The sequence below is a fragment of the Phyllopteryx taeniolatus genome, chromosome 11 (genome assembly GCF_024500385.1).
Source record: "Phyllopteryx taeniolatus isolate TA_2022b chromosome 11, UOR_Ptae_1.2, whole genome shotgun sequence".
NCBI classification, from domain to species: domain Eukaryota; kingdom Metazoa; phylum Chordata; class Actinopteri; order Syngnathiformes; family Syngnathidae; genus Phyllopteryx; species Phyllopteryx taeniolatus.
The window spans coordinates 22,358,630-22,384,202 of record NC_084512.1 but is presented as its reverse complement, the minus strand read 5'-3'; the positions used below and the strand labels follow the sequence as shown (position 1 = coordinate 22,384,202).

The window sequence follows — 25,573 nt, the reverse complement described above, 5'->3', positions numbered from 1 at the left end:
AGCAAGGAAAATAATCAGGTCGGTTGAGCAGGAAGGTTGCTCCAGCACGGCGATGTTCTTCTCGGCCAGGAACTGTGCGAAGCTCAGGGCATTGTGAGCGGGTGCGTTGTCATGGCGATCACCTCTTCTCGCGCACTGAACGAAGGAAACGTCACTGGATGTCTTTTTAGGTGTGCCGGTCGATCGTCTGGCCCACGTTGAAGGGAAAACAGTCCTGGAACTTTTCTGACACACCTCATATTCTAACCTCTATACATAACTGAGGCAGGTTTTTTTTTTTTTTTTAAATCGAGGGGCTGGGCAACTGTTTTCCTAGCCTAATTGTATGGAGAGAAAAAAATAGATGCAAGCACCTAAACATATGTTTATTATTATATATGGTAAGCATTTGTGGGTTGAATGTTTTGGGGCTTTTTCTAACATTTTTTTCTGAGGTTTTATTTGTTTTTTCGAACTTTACTGTCAGCTGGATCAAAACGCTTTGGTGGGCTGTTTGTGGCCCATGGGCCGTAGGTTGCCGATCCTTGTTTTAGGACTTTGTTACACTCAGCTTATGATCACGTTTGGTGTACTTTGTTGCTTATGATTACGTCCGGTAGACACGTGACCGGAGCCCCGCCCGATGATGAGATTTCAAATGTGACCTTTTGGAAGTCTTCATTTGGCCTTCAAGTTAATATGTTCCCACTTATGGCTGAATAATCACTATTTATTGCCTTCTCCCTCTTTGACACCACTCAAGAAACGCGTCGAACTTTTATTTAAATCAGCGGTGATGGACACCACTAGGATTGGATTGAAGGGGGGGGGGGGGGGGGGTGTTGTAATGAGGGGGGGGGGGGGGCGGCGGTCTGCATGAGAGTGATGGCACCCTGGGTATTTTTTATTTTTTTTTTTTTGGTCATGTGTATTCCGGTGGAAATTTCCAAGGGATATTTTAGATGTTAATAGCCCTGAAGTGGTCTCGGTTTCTTATTTAATTTCTCTCGCCTTCTTTTAAAATGTAATTCGCCCACAGACTGCGCCGCGAGGCTCGGAAGCGCGCGCGGGTATAAAAAAAAAAATAATAATCTTTTCCACATCAGAATGGAAATGCAAATAGAGCTCGCGCGCACACGCACACACACATTGATGCCCTTGACACAACTCACCAGTGCACACAATATAAGTTGGACACCGAATGTGACGTCACAGCAGAACACTCAACGTATTATCATTATTATAATAATTATTTGTATTTATTATTATTCTCCACGCGCGTCTTCCTGGCCTCGCTAGACACAATTGGGCTTTTTCATTCATTCTCATACGGATGCAACATTTTTCAAAGCCATTCATAATAATAATAATAGTCATAATAATAATAATAATAGTAGTGAAGAAATGAAAATACACATATAAGCGTTTATTTTAGGTCTTTTTTTTTCTTTCCTCGCTAAAATCCTCGTCGAGATTTTGGCTCCTCGTGGAAGTGGGAGGAAGAAAAAAAAATGTATGTTGCCAAAGAGGGGCGCTGTCCGTCTATCGGCTCGACCAAAATCGATCCCATCACTCCTCTTGGCTGTAATATGTTTTTACCATGCTAAAAAGAAAATGCCAAAAATACCCCATAATTGTTCCTTTTTATGTCTCGTTCTAATCTGTTTCGTGCGTGTGGAATGGGGGATGCTTTCATTTTAATTGTGAGCTACATGTGAACACTTTTATTTTTAATGAACCCAAAAATGTGTTTTATTATCACGAGAAAATGATTATATGTAATAAAACGTGTTTGTGGCTGGGGGGGGGGGGGGGAACCATTTCCATTTCATTAAAATCCATATTTTACAATGAAAAAGTGTTTTGGGTGAAACCAACATTTGGAATCAATGAAAAGATTAGAGTGAAAGAAGACATTGGGAAATAATCCTTAGAACTCAATGAAAATGTTAGCATATTTAATAAAAGAAACATGGGAAAACGCTCGTTAAAAAGCAACGTAAATGTTACAATATCAATAATTTGGTGACAAATAATTACGAATACATGCAAAGATTAAATTAAAATGTGTCAAGGATTACAAATTAATATATTAAAATGTGTTTTGAGTTACGAGGATGGGAGAGTCATTTTAAAAATATGGTTTAGGTGAAATAAACAATTGCAAATCTTTGAAAACATTTTGGGGCGAATTTTTTTTTTAACACGTCCAAACGGCTAAATAATCATACGACTAAAATACGTTTTAGTGAAAGAAACCATTCAAAATGAATCCAATATATGAAACTAAAACCTACTTTCCGGTGAAAGAACTAACCATGAAAAATCAATAAAAATATAGTTTCCAGTGAAAGGGGGACAAAAATGTAAGGTTGCTGCGTGGGCTGCCTCTCTAATCATTAAGAATTTGCAAGGCACCGTGGGCGTGCGTGTAATTAATAATTAATCGACAAAAGATCCCTTTAATAAAGAACCATGAAAACATACATCACGATGCAGGTGAGCGCCCAGCAACAAAAGCGCCTTTTTTTTTTTTTTGCTTTCAAAAGCACAACTATATTGAAATGTGATTGTGCTGCAGATGAAATGTGCGGGATGCGCGCATTTGTGGGATGGACAGCTGGGCAGCGGCCGGCTGATTGACTTTGCCGCGACATCTGGGAGGCCCGCTGGCCCCTGGCACGCGTCGGAGGCTGATGTCGGCCATTTACATGCAAATTTGGGGGCGATCATGAAGGGCCTCGCCCCGTAAATTCAACGCGCGCCACCCTGGGTGTGCTGCACACACCGGAAGCCCTCATTGGGAGTTTGATTCCATATCAGTGGAGGTCAACACAAGAAAGAGGTGGGAGACAGTAGGGGTCACGTGGTACCCCCCCCCCCCCCCACCCATCTTTGCACCTCCTCTCCCCCTTAAAAAAAAAAAATGTTTATAATTACATTTTTGATTCCCCCCCCCCCCCCCCCTGTTAATGATTGATTTTTGCATGGCTGAAAACCACCACCATGCACCAAGAGTGAAAAGGGGGCTCAGCTGACTGACGCCCCTCTTTCCTCTCTCTCTCTTGGTCTCTGCACGTCCAGATGGCTGCAGCACACAGATTTGCATTCATTTCCACCGCTAATATGTCCACAACGAGCGGGGGCCAGCTGCATTTGTTGTCAAATATACGCTTTAAAAAAAAAAAAAAAAAAAAAGTCCCTTTCAGGACGCCATCGTTATACCGACACATTGTGCGCGCGCGCGTGGGTGTGTGTGTGTGTGCGCGCGCGCGCGCGTGTGTGTGTGTGTGTGGCGGCTCCTCTCCAGTCAACAGTATCTGATCTCTAAAGAGGATTTGCTTTGGAGAAAAAAAAAAAATCTGATTTAAAAAGAGGCAAAAAAAAAAAAGGGCGTGCAATCAGGGGTTAACTTTTTGTCATAAGCGACTCGGAAATGTGTGCAAAATATTGTCATCATTTTGCACACGTTATTTTATTATTATATATATATATATATATTTGGTGCGCGCGTGTGTGTGAAAAGCTCAATTTGGCAATAGATTTGCGCGGAGGTGAAAGCAACAGCTTATAATTCACTTATCTTTGGCAGCAGCTATTAACCCTCAGCACCGGCTAGATAGATTGCTCAGGATGAAGCAGGCATCCCTCCTCCTCCTCCTCCTCCTCCTCCTCCTCTTCCTCCTCCTCCTTCTACTCCTCCTCATCCTCCTTTTCACCACTAATGAAGCGAACTGCTCGGACCGAGGAGCATGCAAGACAGTTCTTAAGAAAAAAAAAAAAGAAGAAAAAAAAAAGATGAAGATGTGTCTTATTATTACTGATTTTCCGGCACTTGCGTGTAATAAAAGAAGACGACGCTGTAAAAAGTACTTAATTTGAACATGAACATCGGTTGCGCAGGATTAAAATGCGGCAAAGCTGACGTAAAATAGAATAATAACATTTTAATCATCCACATGTTCGAATTCAGTGCATTCAAAATGACTTATTTTTAGTGTAGTTTGTGTGTAGAAATGTTATTATAGGGAAATGTAAATTTTTTTTTGGGGGGGGGGGGGAATCACATTTTATTTATACTGGTTAAAAAAAAGTACAATAATGAAAACATACACACAATCAAAACATGATTTATGACCATGACTGCACACGTGAATGATGGCGTTAATACAATTACAACTGTTTATTTTGCATGTGATGCTTGGATTAATTCTTCTGCATTTTTAAATGTTTTATTTGTTTGTATTCCATATAGGATGATTGAAAAAAAAAAATAAAAAATCCGACTCACCACATTGCAAGGGCCTACAATGGAATAGAAGAGGAGGTGAAAAGCGGACGAGGCAAATCTCTCCGCCGCTCGGCGCTTTGGAAACAGGAAGCGTCACGCCGCCGTATATGGTCAAAGCCCCGCCCCTGCCGCTACGTCATCCAGTGACGGCCCCGCTCCCGTGGGTTTAGAGTTTTGGCTCCCGGGAAAGAGTGCAGTCCTCGGGGAAAGAGGGCTTAGTTTTGCATGTTCCCATCCAGCGTGCGCCACGCCACGCCGCGCCACGACGCGAACGACGCGAACGACGCGAACGAGCGAACGAGCGACGGAACGGGGCCCCTCTTCTCCTCCACCGCCACTTCCACATCTCGCGTGTAGCGTGGAACACCTTCCACTGGCGATCCGTGTTTGGAGAAGAACAAGAAGAGGCACCTTTCCCCCCCCCCCCCTACCCAGCACCGCCACGAGTGGGGCTTTCTATTTTTTTTTCTTTTTTTTTTTTTTCGTCAAGTCCTGAAGGTTTTGGACGCCGGTGCTTCGGGGATGTGTCCACTTTGAGAGCAGCATCACCCACGAACACAATCATTTTTGTATTCCTCCACAAAAAAAAAAAAAAAAAAAGGGAAAAAAAAAAAGACCAAAACAAAACAAAACAATAATATCGCATCATTTTTTTTTTTTTTTTTTTTTTTTCTTGACGCTCGTGTGTGTGGATATCTCTCTTAACCCACTCGAGCACTTTTGAGATTTGTTCACACCGGACGGAGAGACGAGGGAAAGCGGACCTGCGTGGACTTTCGGACGGATAAGCGACACGCGTGGTGTGGACCCTTTACCCCCCCCCCCCTCCCTCCTCTCTCGTCCACTTCCACCTTTCACTCCTTTTTTTTGTTTAATTTAGCTTTTTTGTGCCTTTTTTTTTTTTTTTTTTTTTTTTTTTAAATCCGTGGGTAAATTTCCCCCCCCCCCCACCCCACGCAGGAGGCTCGATGTTTGGGATTCAGGAGACGATACCGCGGGGCGGCACGACCATGAAGGAGGAACCGCTCGGTGGGCTCAACTCGGTGCGCTCGTGGATGCACACGGCCGGGGTCGTGGACGCCAACACGGCCGCGCAAAGGTACCATTGGGTCCCCCCACCACCACCACCACCACCACCAAAAAAAAAAAAAAGAATAAAATATTCAATACATCCTCGTGAAAGTTGAATCTCGGCATTTGGACTCTTTTTGTTTGTGGAAGACGTGAACGTCTTCCACAAACAAAAAGAGTCCAATTGCCGAGATTCAACTTTTTATTTAAAAAAACAAACAACATTTTTTTTTTTTTACTGGTTTTTTCTTTCATCCCTCCCTCGCAGTGGAGTCGGCCTGGCCCGGGCGCACTACGAGAAGCAGCCCCCGTCCAACCTCAGGAAGTCCAATTTCTTCCACTTCGTCCTGGCGCTGTACGACAGGCAGGGACAGCCTGTGGAAATCGAGAGGACGGCTTTCGTCGACTTTGTGGAGAAAGAAAAAGTAAGGGAGAAAAAACAAGCAATCAAGAAACAAAAAGAAAAAACCCTAAATATTAAACATTTAAAAAAAAAGTCAAAAATCACAATTTATATATATTTTTGTTTATTGCTTTATTGATTTTTTTTCCCCCTTCTTGCAGGAGCCAACCAGTGAAAAAACCAACAATGGGATACATTACAAACTACAGTTATTGTACAGTAACGGTGAGTGCAAATATGACTCATGATATTGTAAGAGTTGATATTTCTAATCAATATATATATATATATATTTAAAAAAAATAATAAAACATTTCCTGTGTTCAGGCGTCAGAACAGAACAGGATCTTTACATTCGGCTAATCGATTCGATGACGAAGCAGGTAAGTTGCATTGGGGTGGTGGTGGTGGTGGGCTGGGGGCACGTGCATGCGTGGGAGTGGGCGGGGGTGGTGGTGGTGGTGGTGGTGGAGGGGGGGGGGGGGTGTAATAAAATACTAATAATAAAATAAAAATAAAGAATAGATATAATATGTAACAGGAGAAGCTGAAAGCCTGCGAGAGTCACTTTGTCCAACATTAAAAATTGAAACAGGACGTCTGCTCCATATGATCCCTTTTCTCGCCCAGGCTGCGAGGTGAAACCTAGATCAGGAAAAAAAGAGGAAAACTAAACGCAGCCCATCTTATATTTATCACGTGCGCGTTTTTAAAAAAAAATAATAAATCTTTTTTTTTTTTGAAGGGCAAACACACGCCGCACGCCGTCCATTTTTTTTTTTTAAATTTATAACTCAAATTAAGATGTTGATAATTTGTTCATTGTTCATATATTAAATACAATTAAAAAAAAATAAAAAACAAATCAAAAAAAAAATGTGAGCCGTGACGTGACCTGGCGACGGGGCCACCGTTCACACACACACGCGCGCGCACGCACGCACACGCGCACGCACACGTTCCTGCGCCAATGATGCGAGTCAATGACGCAGAACAAGCAATTTATGGATTTCTGTTTCCTCGGCTGCAAAACGGCCACATAAATCAAACACAATAAGGATAAATCGCACAATGGAAAATTGTTCTAATAAAATAAAAGAAATAAAAAAATCACTTGTAATGTCTCTTTTTTTAAACACGTGAAAAATACAATTAAAAAATAAATATATAAATATATATATATATATATATATATATATGATAATTAACGACTGCAAATTGGTTTATTATAGTGGGAAGTTATTAAAGAAAAAAAAAAAAAAGGTGCCGGTGGAGAATAGCGAGGTCTCCTTAGAAACCGGAGGATGAGGATGAGGATGAGGATGACGAGGAGGAGGGATGGAGGGCGGCAGAACTGATAGCTCCACGCCATCTGTTTCAGCCAATGCTCAAAAATTACTCGAGCGTGCACCGCCAGACAGCCGCGTTTTATCCACAGAAAAGATCATTGTTAGCGGCTCAAAAATAAACAACAGATTGCCCATTAACACTTTCCCCCAAATATCCCCAGATTATAAGCATATTGATGACACTTCTATTGGAGCGAAAATACACCCCCCCCCGCCAGACCCCCCCACCCCACACACACACACGCGCGCCCCTGTCAGTCTGTCCGTCTTAAGTGGATTAAATGGGAGGGAAAACAATACACATTGGAATTATTAGTATTTGGAAATTCATCAATACGAGCTGTGTGGGGGGAAAAATATGACATTTTTATATATTAGTCTGATGTTAATATAATACATTTTCATATATGCACAATTTCTGATTATAAAATGTGTTTTCAAACGTGTTAAAGAGTTCATGCAAAAAAAAAAAAAAACATTAATTGAATATTATGACGGTATATATTATTCATTATGTATTTCCAATATTTCAATGTCATTTTTTTTTGCATTTCCACACAGGCCATAGTTTATGAGGGCCAAGACAAGAATCCAGAAATGTGCAGAGTTCTCCTGACTCACGAAATCATGTGCAGGTAAGACTGGGAATTGTTTTTTTTCTTTTCCCCTCATCTGATATCATGAATTTCCCCAAATTTCCCCAAATTTCCCTTTCATGTGAAATGTGACTCAACTCCCATTTTGCTGGCATCGCAAAGAGTGGGTGGCAAGTTTTAAACGCGAGGCATGCAGAGTTACATATATACGTCTGTTTTTTTTTTGTTTTTTTTTTATAATTTTTTTTTTATGATCGTTCCTATTACATTTGGGAGTGTAGTCGTGTGGTACACTTGATCCCAGCTGTCAGCACTGATCAGCGAGCCTTTTAGCAGTTTGCGCACACATTTTGCGCACGCATTCGCCTCTCACGTTGCGCTGCCATTCAAACGCTGTCACGGAAGAAGAAGAAACGCCTTTTGTTGTTATTGTCGACCCCCCCCCCCCCCCCCCCCACCTCACACACACACACACACCTCTCCTCTTTTTATTATTATTGCTGAATTGTTTCAATTGCAAAGTGCATGCATCATATGTTCTTTCTTTGCCCCCCCCCACCCTCCAATCCCCCTCCTCTCCTCCTTACACAAACTCATCACTCACATTCAATTTGTACGCGCATCCATCACTTTATATATATGTGCACGGACATAACATTAGGGACACCTGAGATCCAACACATGTGCTCCCAAAAAAATAAAATAAAATAAATATTAATAATAATAATAATTGCCGTTATGTGAGGGGTATTCATTTAAAACTGGCTTTATTATTGTAGAAGTGGACTGCATCACGAGGAAAGCTGTGCCTAATATTTTGCTTATGGGACCAGTAGTTACATTACTAATATACACAATATAGGACTATGTTTATTATTGTAGTTTGCATTGTGTGTCGCAATGTATTGCGTTGCACTCAGAGCTCCTCCTAATATTTGGATTAGGAGACGTGACATTATATTGGTCTGTATGTTTATGATTGTAGTTTGCATCGGTAGTTCATATTGCATCGGACTGAGAGCTGTTCCGAATATTTTGCTTGCTATTACTAATACATATATGATCAGTTACATTCGTATGATATACAATATCGGACTATTATTGCAGTTTGCATTTGTTGCAGGTGTATTGCTCTTCCAATTCCATTTTTGGTTGCCTATTGTGATTTTAATAAATATATGACCGTCAATCCCCGTGACAGTACATTACACTATATATTTTTTAAATATACAGTAAGGACTATGGTTATTATTATAGTTTGTATTGGTTGTAGAAGTGTATTGCTGTTGCTAAAAATTTGGCTGCTTATTGACTTACATTGCATTACAATATTGTTCACCATAATATATTTTAACCTAACTTTATTAACAGAGTAGTGACATTACTATGACATGCAGGCCCTAAAAAAAAACATAATCATGTGCCCTTTTGATTTTCACTTAACTTAGCAATCTGTTAATTATTGTAGTTTGCATTTGTGTAGAAGAAGTGTATTGCCTGACGCTGAGAGCTGTTCCTAATAATTTGGCTGCCTATTATGTATTGTTATCAATAATTATATGACCAGGAATCCCATTGATATAATAGTTACATGACTATTATATACCGTTGCAATAGCTCCAGGAGCCTTTAGAAAGATAATAATGTCGACATTCAACGCAACAATATATTTCTTGCTGTCGTTTGAGAGCTTGCAGAAGTGAATTGAGTCATGGTGAGAGCTGTCCCTAATATTCTGGCTGCCTTTTATGCTTTACATAGCTGCATTATTATTGCTATTAATAACTATATGACCAGAAATCCCATTGAACGTAGTATTATATACAGTCATTTATATTAACGCTCACTTTGATCTTTTTTATTTTTTAAATTGTAGTTAGTTAGCATTGGTGTATTGAATCACGCTGAGCGTTGTTCCTAATATTTTGGTTGCCTATTATGACTCCCATTACTTTATCATTATTGTTACTAGAAGACCAATAACACAATTGACAGCGAATTTATGATTATATACATTAGCCACACCTTGATTGTCACTTAATTGAACAACACTGTTTTAAAAAAAAATTTTTTTTAAATTGCAGTTTGCAGTGATGTAGACGAGCACTGAGAGCTGTTAGTGGTGGATTGAATCGAGCTGAGAGCTGCTCCTAATATTTTGCTCATACATAATTATTGCTCCGAAGAACGATATGACCAGTAATACCATTGATGGTGACGTTATAATAATATACAGCATCTAAAAGGGCCGCGATAGCCTTTTTCAAAAGAAAGCTCACTTTTGATTGACACTTAATGGAACAAACAGTATGTTTATTTTTTTTTGCAGTTTGGCAGTGTATTGAAGCATGTTTATGCCTTCTTTTGATTGCCACGTATGGACAGTATGTTCATCATTGTGTTTGTCGAGGTGTACTGAATCCAGGTGGGAGCTGTTCCTAACATTTTGGTTGCTACACACGAGGAGATCTTGCACGTTGCATTGCTTGATCATTATTTTTGCCGTTATGATCTGCGTTGATTGCAAAGTTGCGTTACTTTTCTACACAGTAGATAGTACAAAGGTACTAATAATGTGTGTGGTGTAGAAGTGCGCCGTTTGAGGCCGAGAGCTGTTTTTTTGCTGCATTGAGAGGAGCTAACACCACTAATGGTGTCGCTATATGCGCGGCTTTATCATGAATGCTTTGATTAATAATATCAGCGTCGATAGTGCAGGCACAATGCTACGATTGGATACGCCCGCACGAAAACAACGCCGGAGCTCTGTCAGAAAATGTGACTTTATAACGATAACAATGCTCAATTTGCATTTCATTTAACAATGCTTATGGCCGTTTTGAATAGTTGCTAAACATGAGCGGCGATTTTAACAGCAATAACAGTTATTATTAATATCGGCAGTAATCCAGTTGACAGTGAAGTTACGTTATTGCTGCGATTAAAGAGAGAATGTTCAGTTTTGAAAGACACTTGGATGTTATTGGTGCTTTGCAGTGGTGTCGAAGTGCACTGGATACTTCAGCGCCATAAAAAAAAAAGGCATTGCTGAATTAATATCTCTCATAAATGAGCATAATTGTCTTTGTAAAGGTATCATTTTGGAGTTGTTGTATTTTAGTTGTGCAAGTGTAACTAAACAATGTGGCCGGCGAGTGCTTTTTTTTCGGTCAGAAAAAAGTATTTGGCTGTTAATCGAAAAACTTAAAAAGATAAGAGTGCAGTAACCCCTTTTTTTTTTTTTTTTTTTTTTTTTTTTTTTTTAGTCCTGCATGAAATTTTTAAATTTCTTTGGGCTCTGAAAATGATAAGTCAGCACGATTATTGCTGCTGTAAATCAGACATATCTTTTTTTAAATTAAATTTTTTATTTTTTTTAAAGCTGAGTGAGCTGGCCCGACAGTATCTTTGCACAAATCTTTGTTTGGTTTCCTGCACCATATGGTGGAAATCAATCTTATTCTCATGAGTTTTCATTTCAAATGGAAGCCCGGATGATGAATTTGTTTATTTCTGCCTCTTTTTTTTTTTTTTTTTTAATTCATGTTCAAATCAAAGGATGTGAGAGTCAGCTAGCTGCAAGCTCTGGATTGGCGTGGTAAAAGGGGAGGCGGAGGGGGGGGGGGGGGTTAAGGGGAGTTTGGTGTTTGCGGCTGAAACATGTGGTGGAAGATAGATTAGTGCTTTTGAGGCCATAATTGATAAATGCCTCGCAGAAATATTGGTTGAGGGTGGCACCTTGCATCTCCCTCAGAAACAGCAGCTTGGCAATTAGAGGTAAACAAAAGCTGAAGCTGTGAAAAGTGACTCCCCTGCCTCCAACCCCCCCCCCCCCTCCCCACCCCCATGCATCCTCTCCCCTGCAACGCTATAAGCCAAACAACACAACATGTTGTTTTTCCACTTTTTTTTTTTTTTTTTTTATTCATCAACATCAATGCAAGCAGTCGAGTTAGCCTCATGCATGGTAGCCGCTCGATAAACGTACGCTGGGCTTTGGGAGGTTATGTTTTCATCGCTGTTTGATAGCGAGCGGGACAAAAAAGGCTTTTCCGCAAGTTAGGAAACGGGTGGGGGCCAGGATCATTTTGAAAATATTTTGGGATTTCCCTTTCAATTTCCTAATAGCGTGTTTCAGACCCAGCAAAATTACAAGTCAAAACAGAATATCTGGTATTCATGTCAAATAGCGACGTCCACGCAATTGCTTTCAACACAAACAGGAACATTTCAATTTCTTGAAGATCCAGTTTCCAGCTGTCTTTGTTCGTGAGCGGGAGAAAAAGTATTTTCCGCAAGTTAGTAAATGGGAGAGAATAATTTGAAAAAGTATTTCCGCTTTTCCTTCAATAGCTAGTATTTATTCCATTCTGCGGAGGCGGGATATTTCCGTAACCGTGTTTGCTTTTACACAGTAACACCGCATCCAGCAATAACAGGCAAAATACTTGTCCGATAGCAATAATTGCTTTCAACACAAAACAGGATGGGAGAAGTGAGGTGCTAAAACCTACGAACTACCCTGAGACACAGGTCACCGCCTCTGCTTGTTAGTTAGCGAAACGTAAACCACTTTTCCGCTCGGTAATTGCTGTGGGGTGCTGATCAATTTCTTAATCGCCTCTTTCACACGGAGACCCGGGAGAATTACCGCATCAGAGCCGTAACAAAATATTTGCAATTCATCATTGCCCAGAAAAGGCGGGAAATTACCGTAACGGTGTTGCACAGCGTCCGGCAATTATGTCATCAGCGCAAATACTTCTCTGACAGTGACAACTGCTTTCAACACAAATTGGACACAAGTGAGGTTATTCTAACTTTTAATTATTACAGTGTTACCCTGCTATATCGCATGTCTTTTTTATTAAATGTATTTTTACAGCATACATACCGTAATGCCTTCGTAGGTGGGAAAGGAGAGCCAGTTATCGAGGCACTTTTCAGCCATTTTTGTAACGCCGGGAGAACATTAAAACAGACATTCACTCACGCAGATGCTGCTATCAGCCACAGCTCTCACCCAGACACTCACATGCACTTGCTCCGCCTCTTAAAGGCACATGCATGGACACAGACATTACAATACATACAGTATTTTCTATACATTTTATGCTTTCAATTTGTTTCAAATATGTTTACAATGTAAAAAAGGACTACTTTAGTGTGTTTTAAAAAGTTTGATATGTATTTCAGGTGCTTTGGAGGGGTAAAACTTTATACAATCAGTACAAAATTCCATCTTTTACGATTCGGTGCTCACGCAAATACGCATTGTTGGATGTTGGCGGAGGTGTTGTTGTGTGTTTTGTTTATCCATCATTCTGAGACGTCCTATGTGTGTCCCGACAGCCGATGCTGCGACAAGAAAAGCTGCGGAAACCGCAACGAGACCCCGTCAGACCCGGTGATCATCGACAGGTAAGACCCCCAGCTCGCCTTCTCTCGCCCGCGGGTGGTGGTGGTGGTGGGGGAGAGGGGGGGTCAAACAAGTGACTAAACGGCTGAGGGGATGAAACCCGGAGAACAAATGAGCTTCCTTCCCCTCCCTCGACGGTGCCAGACGGCTCCCGCTTGGGCTGACTCGCATCTTCTGAGCCCGGGGAGGCGTGTGAGTGGCTGAGGGGGGTCTTTCCCAGCTACCTGTGCGCCGAGGGGGCGGTCAACCACCTGGATGGTGGTGGAGGGAAGGTTGTGGGGGGGGGGGGGGGGGGGGGGTTGGTTTGTTCAGTCGCAGGTGGTTCAATCACTAGAGGATCACGCTGGGAATATACCTAATTAGCTTGGGCAACTTGGTGTTTATTTGGCTCGCACACACCCTTTTGTTTATCACGCTGTCAGTCGTTACCTCCACCAAACAGCTTTTTTGTTTGCCAGGGAGCGAGACGTACACTCAGACTTATTATTCATTTGGCACGAATCTGGATAAAGGTGCTGACTTGTTCTTCACGTGTACAGTACAGTATTGTGACAAACGTTTAGCACATCAGCTGTTGAAAAGTCAGCTACATCAATCACTACACAAACAACAATGGCCCAATGCCATAATGAAAATACAAAAAAACAAAACAAAAAAACAACAACAGAGTTTCAATGTGACACTTCACTTAACCCTCCTGGTATGTTTGTTTCTCAGTAACAACAATCATGTTACTGGATCAGCTTGGATTTAATTCACCAAAAGTGTCCAGAAGTGCAAATATCCCAAAGGACTGACAGACAATTCACATCCCGCAACATCCCACAACAGACAATTTTGATATCAATCCAAATTGTTAACTCAACTTCCAAATAGGTGAAATGAACCATTTTCATTGTGTATATTGATTACACTTACACTACATACTGAATAAATACTTTTAACTTTTAAAACGGGCCAATTTGAGCCAGATTGGGTTTAATTATGCAAAAGTGTCCGAAACTAATATCCCAATAAACATTGTTTGTATCCAATTAACTAAACTTCCAAATATGAAAAATGAACCAATTATTACTATCATTGTGTATGTTGATTACATTTTGCACTTCATACCCAAAACTTATTTTAAACTGTTTAAATGGGTCCATTTGACCTAGGGTGTGTTTAATTATTCAAAAGTGTCTGAAACTAATATCCCCAAAAAACATTATTTGTATCTAATCGTTAACTCAACTTCCAAATGTGTGAAATGGATAATTGTCACATTATATGTTGATTATAACGCGCTCTTTCACAAAAAAAGAAAAAAAGAAAAAGACTTTTAACTGCTAAACTGGGTCAGTTTGACCCGGGGCATGTTTAATTATTCAAAAATGAAAATATTCAATTCACATTGCTTATATCTCATTGTTAAGTCAACTCCCAAATATGCAAGTGAAAAGAACCATTTCCACTGTAAGTCAAATATAGTTCACACATCATACCGTAAAAATACTTTTAACTTTTAAAATGGGTCAGTTTGACCCGGGGCATGTTTAATTATCCAAAAGTGAATTGTGCAATAGACAGTGTTTACATCTTATTGTTAATTAAACATTTTCATTGCATATGTTGATTACACTTCACACTGAAAACTACTTTTAACTGCTAAAATGGGTCAATTTGACCCGAAACATAACAGGAGGGTTAAACAGAATGGAACCCAAATGAATGCCGTTGCATCTGTCCTACTCTTAAGACTTGTACACAATACAGTACTCCTTCACTTGTGATTCATGCATGAATTTTAGTAGGAGGTGTAAAATTTATTGCTGCCTTGGGGGAGGTCTGCGCTCCTTCTACCAGCCTGTGTTTCTCCTTCTCTCGCATTGCTCGCACCTCGAGGGAAGCTGCCACATATCTGTGACCTTCCCTTTTCCCATCCCAAGTGGGACAACAAACGCATCGCTCCCCCCGGCATGGATAAGTCATGCTTAATATGTGTTGTGCGGATTGAGGAGGTGAGGCAAAGGCTGGGTTGGATTCTGGGTGCAGCACATCTCCATGTACGCAACTCTCACCATGTGGTAGGGAGAAACTGGATTTATTATTATTATTTTTTTGAATTTTAGATTTCCTTCTAATTCTCAGTCGCCTCTTACATACAGAGACCCATCAGAATTGCCCCATCAGAGCCATAACACAATACAGTGGTGCCTTGGGATATGAGTTTAAATTGTTCCTTGACCACTGTCGTAACTCCAAAAAACTAAACAAAACAAAAACCTCTTGTATCGCAAATCATCTTTCTCCGTTGAAATGAATGGAAATGCTATTAATACGTTCCCGCCTCCCAAAAACAAACAAACAAACCAAAAACTTTCTGTAATGTGTTTTAATGAGAAAAATAGTACTCTATAGGATTATACTTTCTAAATTAACAGAGGATTGACATAATTAAATAAAACGAATTAAATAGTTTTTGTCACACAATCGTGTCGCTCATTCTGGTGTGCGTGCCTTGGCCACCTGGGGGCAGTATAAGACAGACATACGGATATACTGTATGAGAGGCTCAGCTCCTCTCTCGGCTTCTCAGTAAGATTCGTGGTTCTTCACAGAGGATAAAGAATATATACTTCTGAGTATTGTGATATGGTCTGTCTACATGTGTTGCAGCACAGATATCCGTTGCTTAAAGGGTAACAGCAACGACAAGGGTAGGTGCTAATTGTTAGCCTGTGTGCCTATGGAGTCTCCTATTGTTTGTTAGCGTTCAGGTAGCGGTTGCTTAAAATACACAATGTTGAAATCTGTTTGTTTTATGCTTAGTTTGGCAGTGACAATAAGCAGCTTGAACTCTACTTACTGTAATGCCCTCGCGTGTGGAGGAGAGGTAAAACATGAGCGCACTCATGCGGAAGCTGCTGTTTGCCACTGCTCTCACCCAGACACTCACACTCCACCACACTAGGCTCCGCCTCTTAAAGGCACGCGCATATACAGACACTACAATACTTACAAGCATTTCCTATACAGTTTCCGCTTGAAATGAGTTCTTTTTTGTGTGACTACGTCACGCTGAATATCTGTTATGTGGATTGAGGAGGTGAGGCAGGCTGAGGGGAGGGAGGGAAGGGTAGAGGGGGCGGTGGGGGCCATCTCAATGTAACTCTCACCACGTCGTAAGGGCGAGACAGCAATGCTAATGTTTGACTAGGCGGAATCACTGTTTGCTTAGCGGCGAATGCCCGCTATCTGACAGAGGGGACAACTCTCTTATTAGTAATCAAATAGGGCTGAGCAGTTGTTGCTGCCACTCCACTCCAGCCGCTTCTCATGCATCGGGAAGTAGGAGCCGGCTGCCCCGGGAGCCTGGATGGATTACCAGAGCTACTGCTGTCTGCAGGGCAAACTCACACACACACGCACAAGGACACAGACAAGAGGGGATGCTCCATCCGACGCGCTCCTAATGCATCGGCGGCGCAAAAAAAATAAAAGCAGGCGACGTCGCTTTAATGTTCGCTTCGTGTCATTCAAGAGTTTTGCACGCGCATTGTTCCGCAATCGGCGGGACAAAACGTGTAACATAAGTACAATGCGAGCGGGATGAACGCGAAGGGAGGAGGAAGAGTTAAAGTCAAGCAACGAGAAGGGGTGGGGAGTAAAAAGGAACAGGAGGGAATGGGGGGGGGGGGGGGCTGTATATTGTAAGCTCAACCGGCTCAGGGAAGGGCTCGGGTTTTCATTGTGACCACTCTGAATGGGAGTGGAGTATCCCTTTCCTCGCACAATGAGAGGCTCTGTTGAAACACAAAAGCATATGTTCCTCATTAGACCCTCCCATTGTCTCCATGTCGTAACTATGAGCCTGTCAGCGGGCCCTCGCGGACCTTCGCAGGTTCCCAGTGACCGGGCAAGGCTTGCTAGTTAAAAAAAAAAAAAAAGCAGGCCAAGCGGGACCGAGAGTTCTTTTTTCTTCTTTTCCCTTTTACACTAGTGTTAAATTATTCGCCCGGGTTACACGGCTGCTCCAAACTGTTTTACTGCCATTTGTGTTACATGTGTCGCCCTCGCACGCACGTCATTACGAGGCACCTGCGCGGGCCGCCTGATTACTTCCAATCCACTTGAGTGACGCAAGGTTCGGCCGCCCAGTTCCGCTAGCCCGAATCAGCCGCGTCTGCGGACAATTACAGCGTGGAAACCCGACCTTTGGAAACACGCTCGCTCCGCTGGGAATTTACAGGCGGAAAAAGTACAGTTAAGTTAAGCACCTGAACTGAGTTCGAACTGGATGATTTTCCAGAAACAGGAGCGCCATTAAAAGTGCACATGCACAGACCTCAGCTAGAAGGCCCTGGGAAACAATGGTGACCACAAACATGGTGGCCGTGACATCATAAAAATGCCAGATTTTGTCCAGAAAATGTCTGGTTTTTATTTTGACTAGTTTCTACTTTTTGTACAAAATCCTACTGCTCGTTTTGCTACATTTTTAATTGGGTGTGACCTTTGAGTTACAATTCATTAATTCAAGCAACCCGGAAAATGCCACTTGACTTCTAATTACTGTGCATTACTATTTTTGCCAAATCTGTAAAGTGTGTCAGGGGTTATCGAGTTAGGTCACAATAGTTGCATGGCTTTCACGGAGCCCACAAAACGTCTGTTTTGCCATATTGTCAATTGGGTGTGAGGTTTGAGTTATATGACTTTTATAGAATCAATTTATGAAAATGCCACTTTCCCACTGATTAAAGTGCGTGTCTTTTCCGTACAGAATCACAGTCACAATTTTTGCCGTATTAAAAAAAAAAGTTTCATCACATTGAGTCGTCACCATTTTGGAGTTGCAAGGAGCCTAGAAAAAAAAGGAACAGTCAGCAAGTTACTTTTCGTAGAAAATATTACGATTCATGTCATTTCTCAAAGTGGGTAGGAGCTTATAGCAAGGTTGTTTCACAAATCTTTGTACAAAATCCTACTATTTATACTATTTATGATGTCATTTATAGTTACATGCTGTTAGGGGGGGTCGAGTCAGTCAGTCACCTGTGTGATTTCATGAGTCCTAAAAATATTTGGGGGTCTTCAAGTCCTCAGAAAATGTCAGTATTACATTACATACAAAATCCACTATTATTCCATCTTTAGAGTTGGAAGTTAAGGGGTTAGTTAGAGTCTGGGCACATCGGTTTCATAACATTCATTCCAAAAATATTTGGAGGTCTGCAAGTTCTTCAGAAAATGTTGCTTTGGTTGGTTTTCTACTAACTCCAGTTGATCACTATTTGCACAAATTCCCGCTGGTCAAAATGGTGAGAGTAAAAGATAGGGCTCATTACTTTGTATTTAAAAAAATAATAATTTTGCTCGTAACCCAGCCCAAAGTGAATTGTTACTTTTTGTACAAAAGGCTACTATTTACGCTGCCATATTTATGGTAACATGCAGGGAGGTGGTTGGAGTCAGGGCAGGTCTGTTAGTCATCAAAAGATTTAGGTCCTCAGAAATGTCAGAATTCTCCAAATTCAAGTAGAAAATCCCACTTTTTATGAGGCCGTATTTATGGTAGTTTGGGGTGTTGGAATAAGGGCGCATATGTACAATATTAGTGAAACAAAAACGATTTGGGGATCTGCAAGTCACCCCGAGAATGTCAGTATTCTCCTCATTCAAGTGCATTCCTTTTTCTACAAATCATATTTCTAGCTATACGCGGTGAGGGTTCGGTTGGAACCACGGTACAGGGGCCATGTATTTGTCATTCAAAGATTGAGGACGGTCTCTGCAAGTCATCTGGAAAATGTCAATATGCTCCTAATTTTAGTGCATTGCTTTTTGTGCAAAATCCTACTAATGTTGCCATTCATTTCGTGGTTTTGAGGTTAAGGATGGGGCACATTAGTCCCATAACATGTTTGCAAGTTACCCAGAAAATGTCACTTCTTGTCCTCACTCAGTCGCTTTTTTCCCCCGTACAAAATCCGACTAAATTCTCGTGAGAACAGGCTCCTTGGACTGTATCATTGATGGCGTTCACGCACTGTAACATTTTCCCAGATGGTAACGCGGGGGCGGAGGGGAGGGTCGGGGAAGGGGAAGGGGAAGGGGAGGCGTGTGCAGCTAGCTGGCATCTAGCGAGACATTAACTGGCGTTCCCATGGATCTGGCATGTCCGACAGAGTTTGGGAAACTTATCATTCCGAATGTGTCCTATTTTCCTGCGGTCAGGCCAGACATCTGTTTACCCTATTTTCCCTTGGAGTTCTGATACTAATTTTTTTTTTTTTTTTTTTTTTAAACAGAAGAGGAAGGATTCTCTTTAGGAAAAAAAAGTTGGTTAGATATAGAGACCCAACAGCTGTCCCATAGTTTCGGCACTGCTTGCTCTTTAAATATTTCAACGGTTAAATTTGATGCCTTTGCATTATTCATATGCATTTTCACATGAAGGGAAGTTGCGTTTTCGGTGGATTTGTGACTTTTTATTTCTTCGGGGAACGCCGGTGCACTGCAAAACAAACAGTTTCGATCATGCCCCCATTTTCTCTCTTTTTTTTTTTTCTCCTTTAAATCAAAACGCCCAAAGTTTCGGCGCTAGCGTGGAATTAAAAGTCATTTTTATCCACGAGCGGATCGAGCAGAGCCCCGCAGATGTCACATTTCTAAGTTAATGGTGCCTTAAAGTAAGTGGGGGTGTAGCTTTATTCAGTGGGTAATTTGAGTCTTTAGAATGATAGTGATGAGATAGCCAATATGTGATTAGATGCGTCGCCCGTCTACAGTGCGCAGCGAGCATGGCGCACATAACTCAATTTGCCGCGACTAGGGCGCGCTTGCTAGCCGTCCTCGCTCGCTCGCATATTGACTTTGTCTCCTCGCGTGTGAAAGATTAGACACATTGTTGTGGCTCGCGCATGGATTTTGTAATAAGACAACAGCGCGCTGTTGAAAGACGAGAGAAAATGAGTCATTCCCGGCGCGTGGGTTCAAAGTTCACCTTCGCCTCAAGAAGTATGCGCTCAGAGGAAGGGGCGGAGCCAGATAATCTTTTTACCGGGGCTATAGGGTTACTTACTATTTATAGGTCTACAAATGTAATACAATTAATAATAGGTTTTAGATATTGCTTTCCTAGTTACTCAAAGATGCCTTTCAGAATGTGATGATTTTTTTTTTCCAAAAATACAAACATAAAATCAAAATGAATTAATTTGTTGTAAATAATTAAAAACTATTAAGTTCCAGCAATCTAAGAAAAGCAATGAGGAAAAAATAGATACATTATTTTTTTTAAATAATATAATAAAAGATTAAAAAAAATAAAATAAATCTAAGTGAAAAATAAAGAGATTTGAAAACCCCCCAAAAAACGTTAATTGAAGACTGAATTGAAAATTCATATTGATATTGTCCATAACTCGGCATATCGCGAGATTTTGATTGTATGCTTTAACTTTTTTTTTGTGGTAAAATAAACACTTCCTAGCCTGAAAGAAAACTATACAAAAAACAAAACAAAAACAAAAAAACCCCAAAAGAAAACATTAAAACACATATTACAAGGAGCACAATGTACATGGTGTACAGTACTACTGTACATTACTGTATGTTTGACAGTTTAAAAGGTGTTTGAGTATAGAAACTGTTTCTAAGAGTATGGGTGTGGGGAAGCTCAATCAGAGTCTGGGGCGCTTCTGGACAGCTTTAAAATATGTATAAATAATACCCAAAAAATGTACGCACGGTCGCTACTTAGCAGATTTCACCCATTGCGGAGGTGGTCCGGAACCGAACCCCCGCGATAAACGAGGGATTACTGCATAGATATCCTTTGTGTGTTTTCTGGGGGGAATCCAGATAACGTCCGGCCGGCTCTTCCGACACACCCCGGTTCCAAACCCACGCCGCCTCCTTTCATTCCGGCCGCGGCGGCGCTCCCTTTCACTTCCTGTCACAAAGGTCAAAGAGCAACGACCTCTGGAGAGCAGCCCAGCCGCTGAATAATGCATGACATTGACTTGTTATTTTCTCCCCTTGTCTTCTTTTTGGTCAGCACACGCACACACAAGCGCACATACGAGCGTGCTGCTGGAGGCTTTTATTCATTTAACTCATTTATGAAGGCCTCAGCACACCTGTTCTTGTGTTAATGCAATTACATTTTGGCCTAATGTACATTTTGCTTAGCCCCCACCCCCGGCCCCCCGTTATGTCCCTCATTAGCCAGCCCGTATTTTCCAAATGACTTTGCGTTATCGTTCATTTGCGCAACACCTACGAGGTCATTTCCCAGAGTGCACTTGACTTGTTGTCAGGTTGTTTACCCGAAACAAAAGGCGGCAGCCCTCGAACGCCCCGCCCGCCCGCCCAGCCGCTCCCCCCGCACCATCGGCCTCGCCCAGACACAAATCTGGGGAAATTTGTGCGCTCCCCATCTGGTTTTTGCAAAAGCGTGATTACCTCCAAAAGCTGAACAAATGCCAGTATTTATAAGGTCAGGCCTTTATGTGGAAATGTGATGTAAATGAGAATCAGCGAAAGGGGACATTAAACAAAATTAAATTCATTGTCTCCTTTAATGTCATTTACATTTTTGGCTAAGCCGGGCTCTGTCAAAAGAGGATTTCTAAAACCATTTTAATTGTGCGATGGAGAGGAGGGCGTGTTTGCGGCGGGCGTCTTGATAACCTGCGAAGAGCGGTCTGTTTATGAAAGCGCCTAAATGAAAGGTTTTTTTTCTTCTTTTTTTCCACCGCATCTGCACGGAGGTCAATTAAGATGGCAGTCAGTCAATCTGCTGCCTCCCTAACGAAAGTCATAAAAGAGGAAGGGTCAGTGTTGTTGGGCTTGGTGCCTTCTTTCTATATTGCGTGCACCTCCGCTGTACGAACACACCCCGCCGGGTGTAACTCACGCGACTGATCCGATTGGATGTCAGGCCGCAAGCGCAGTCAGCGTGATGTTTGATAGAAAACAGGGCGCGTTGAGAGCAAAAAGCTGTAAAAACAAAATCATACAAATAGATGCACACAGGCAGCACAGTGTCCCAGTGGTTAGCATGTGTGCTTCGCAGTTCTGAGGTTGGAATCTCACTTTTTTTATATTTAAAAAAACGTTAGTGTTCCAAGACGTTTTAGTTCTTGGCACTAGTCGTAACTCAAAAGGTTCGTGGACTTCTGGAAAGAATTAGTAAGAGCAGAGTCTTCTCTTTGAACCGCTAAATGCGGAATGTCAAGTGACCAAACCCTGAAAACAGGTTAGTGGCCTTCCTGTGTATGTTGCAACTTGCTAAAATGTTGTTTGCTTTATGGCTGGTGTCTTCAGACAAATGTTAAGTACATATATCATCTATTTAAGTCGATATGGTAGGATATATGTAAACACGAACGAAGCCTAAACATCTAAACGACACTGTAGACGTTTAAAGTTCCTGCAGGTGCTCCTGCTATCAGGCTCCGCAATTGATCTGAGCCAGAAGGAAGTACTTCAACCTGCGGATGTTGATTGGGCCCTACTGGAAGAGCAAAGGCCCGTCTCCTCCCACCAGGAAAAAAAACCCCCCAAAAACAACAACAACAAAAAAAACGAAGTTCCACGACGAATTAGTTCTTGGCACCTGTAGTTTCTGGAACAAAAAAAATGTTCCAATCAGTTATGTCAATCAGAGTCCGCCTCCCAAACGTTCCTGGACCTCTGGAAAATATGACAGTCAACCCCGTTGCGAGGAATACCTTCCAGACTCACTCACAACAGGTGAAAAACCACGATACAGCGACATTTTTTTAAAAATGATTAAAAAACACTTTAGCACATAATAAACAAATCAGAACGCACACATACACGCACACACACAATTGTAAGCATAAAATACATTGAAAATACTGTACGTATTGTCATGTCGTGTCGCTCTTTTAAAAGAGGCGGGGCCTGGTGGGGTGGCGCGTGACGTCGGCGAGCCCGCGTGTGAGTGTCTGGGTGTGAGCTGTGGCCAACAGCAGCTCCTGCATGAGCATGCGCATTGCCTATATGTTTTACTGTTTTCAAAAAGCGCATTGCGACTGTGGCTCTCCTTTCCCACGTGGGAGGGCATCATCGTAAGGAAGTATACTGTAAAAACCCATTCGAAAAAAAGATCGCCTCTAAAAACTCAAATACAGCGGGGGCGCCAACGACGAACCGCAAAGTAGCGGGGTAACACCGTAGTACCATACAGGGCCGGCCCACGGAGGTCGGCGTGACGTCTGAGCGAAGCCCGTCTCCTCCTGCGCCAGAGGAGCGAGAGCAGGAAGTGTTGAGAGCGAAAAGCTGTACTTGGCCCGGCGCCGTTGGCTCGGTGCGCGGCGAAAAATGAAACCCAGACCCCTTTCGCTCTCTCTCTCTCTCTCTCTCTTTCTCTCCGTGAGCCAGAACCGCCGTCCCAGCGCTCCAACACGCGGGATTGGGTAATAGTGTTTCACTAAGCAAAACATTACCTCAAATTATCCTCGCCCTGTTTTCTATTCCCTCCTCCCTCGTGTCAGTTTTATCGCAGTTTGTAAATGTCAAGACGCGCACAAAAGACGCGCGGCGTTAAAGGTTTTTTTTTCTTCTCTCCCCTCCTCTTCTTCCAAATTACGCTCACATGTTTGGGTTCGCATGAGTGGCGGCTGCACGCTCCCCGGGGACGCCCACCTCACTGGGGTAGGATTCCCTAGTGGCATCAGCTAATGGCAAGACTTGACAACAGCAGAGGAGCCAGGGGTGTTGTGTTTTACTAGCGCTGAGCAGGGGTGATGACTTTAACATGTGTGCGCAGAAGGAATGTTTGCATGCGCGTGCGTGCGTGCGCACACACGTGCGCTGAAGAGAAGCGAGAGAGGTGTGCATGCGGGCCAACAGAGCGACGGATTGGGCTCCGGCTTGACGGCAGTGAAAGACGAAACATGGTTCCACATGTGTTGAGAAAGAGCAGTCCATCTGTCCATGGAGACAACCCCCCACCCCCCACCCACTTCTCTTTCCCCCTCGTTCGTTTTCTTCCTTCCTTCCCTCGCTCGCTCCCTTGCTTTCACTGCTGACAGAAACAAGGCCAGAGCTGGGCTGATGGGACGGACGCCGGGGCCAAGAGCAACACATATTGCATGAGGGGAATAAGAAAGGCTTAGCACAAGTTATTACCCCCACCCAGGAGTTTTTTGTTCTTGTTGCTAGTTTGTTAGTGGGATGGCAAAGTAAGAAAGACAAACTGGCGTCAGGCGGAATCCTTGCATCTCCAAAACCATCACTTTTCAGGAACCGCAAAAAATGCGCACGTTTGTTGAGCCATTGACATGACATGGTCAAAAAAGAGCAAGCCATTTTCAAAACTTTAGATGTGTCAGTTATTTGTAAAATATATTAAAAAAAAAAAATAGACCAATAGTATCGATTTGTGAAAAAAGATGAAAGTGTTTATCCAACAGTTACAATATGCCTGCGAGTACAGTTGTATGCTCTGTTTGTGCGTGTGGGTTAAAGTAGCAGCTGTTTGTTAGCGCTTTATAATTACCGTAACATCGATGCTATTTCCTGTTAGCTTGTCTACGGCGTGTCGCATCATATGATACCATTAAGCTAGTAGACATTTGCATACATTTTGGTGTTTAAATATACAATGTTTGAATTGCTTCCGTTTTACGGGACAATTTTACAGTCAACTTCAAGTGGGAGTGACAAACAGCTTGAAACAAGCACACTTTGTCTGTTATTTGGAGAACTGTGTGAGTGAGTCTTCTTTTGGCTTCCTGAGTGATGTTATATAATAGTCTCCCATTACTTGACGGTGACAGAGTGAGAACAGGTACTAAGGAATGCTTTAAAAAGTGTGTTTTAGTCAGTTTAAATGTGTTTATAGTGTGTGGAAGTGGGGAAAGCTATAAAAACAAGTTTTCTTTATATGGCCGCCATATCACGTTTGTGTCTGAAATGTAGCTGCTGCGATAAACACGGGTTCACTGGATGTGATATTTGATTGTTAATGTCTTTACTGGATAGCGTATTGCAGAGCATTACTATGTGCATGTTTTTTTTTTTTTTTATGTACATTTTTCTAAGCCTTTATTTAGGCCTTTTGTCCCCACGCAAACAGCGTAACTAAACAGCGTAAAAGATGCGGAAAACTGCCCTTGTCCCCTTTAAGAGACGTCACTACTGTGCCTTCTCTTGTTTTGATTGATATGTTTTACCATTCTCATGTAAGATAAAATGTTATGGTATATTTTATAGTTCAATTATGTCTTCGCGGCACTGTAAAACATGGATAATGATTGTATTTTAAGCAATCAAAGACACCAACGCCGATCGTGCATACTTTGTTCACATACGTGAACATATGTCTGTTTTCACTCTTGTTCGACATTTGGTGACATTTCCCGTCACGCCTCAATGCGCAGAGCACGATTCCTACGAACATAACGCGAGCATATGCGGGAGTTGGTGGCGGCTTTTTGGACCGGG

At 42.1% G+C, this 25,573-nt stretch overlaps 1 protein-coding gene across 7 annotated transcripts in view; it reads left to right on the top strand.

Moving 5' to 3' along the window:
• The first annotated feature begins 5,204 nt into the window (after positions 1-5,204).
• Positions 5,205-25,573, top strand: part of ebf3b (EBF transcription factor 3b) — an 89,495-nt gene continuing 69,126 nt past the window's right edge. For 5 of the 7 annotated variants that reach the window (XM_061790601.1, XM_061790598.1, XM_061790600.1 and 2 more), the window contains exons 1-6: positions 5,207-5,369; positions 5,610-5,766; positions 5,906-5,969; positions 6,072-6,127; positions 7,655-7,728; positions 13,042-13,110. In XM_061790601.1, coding sequence (XP_061646585.1) covers positions 5,239-5,369; positions 5,610-5,766; positions 5,906-5,969; positions 6,072-6,127; positions 7,655-7,728; positions 13,042-13,110 — 551 coding nt within the window. In that variant the 5' untranslated portion in view covers positions 5,207-5,238. Of the gene's footprint in view, positions 5,370-5,609; positions 5,767-5,905; positions 5,970-6,071; positions 6,128-7,654; positions 7,729-13,041; positions 13,111-25,573 lie in introns of all 7 variants that reach the window. The other 2 variants (XM_061790602.1, XM_061790596.1) reach the window with 2 other exon arrangements.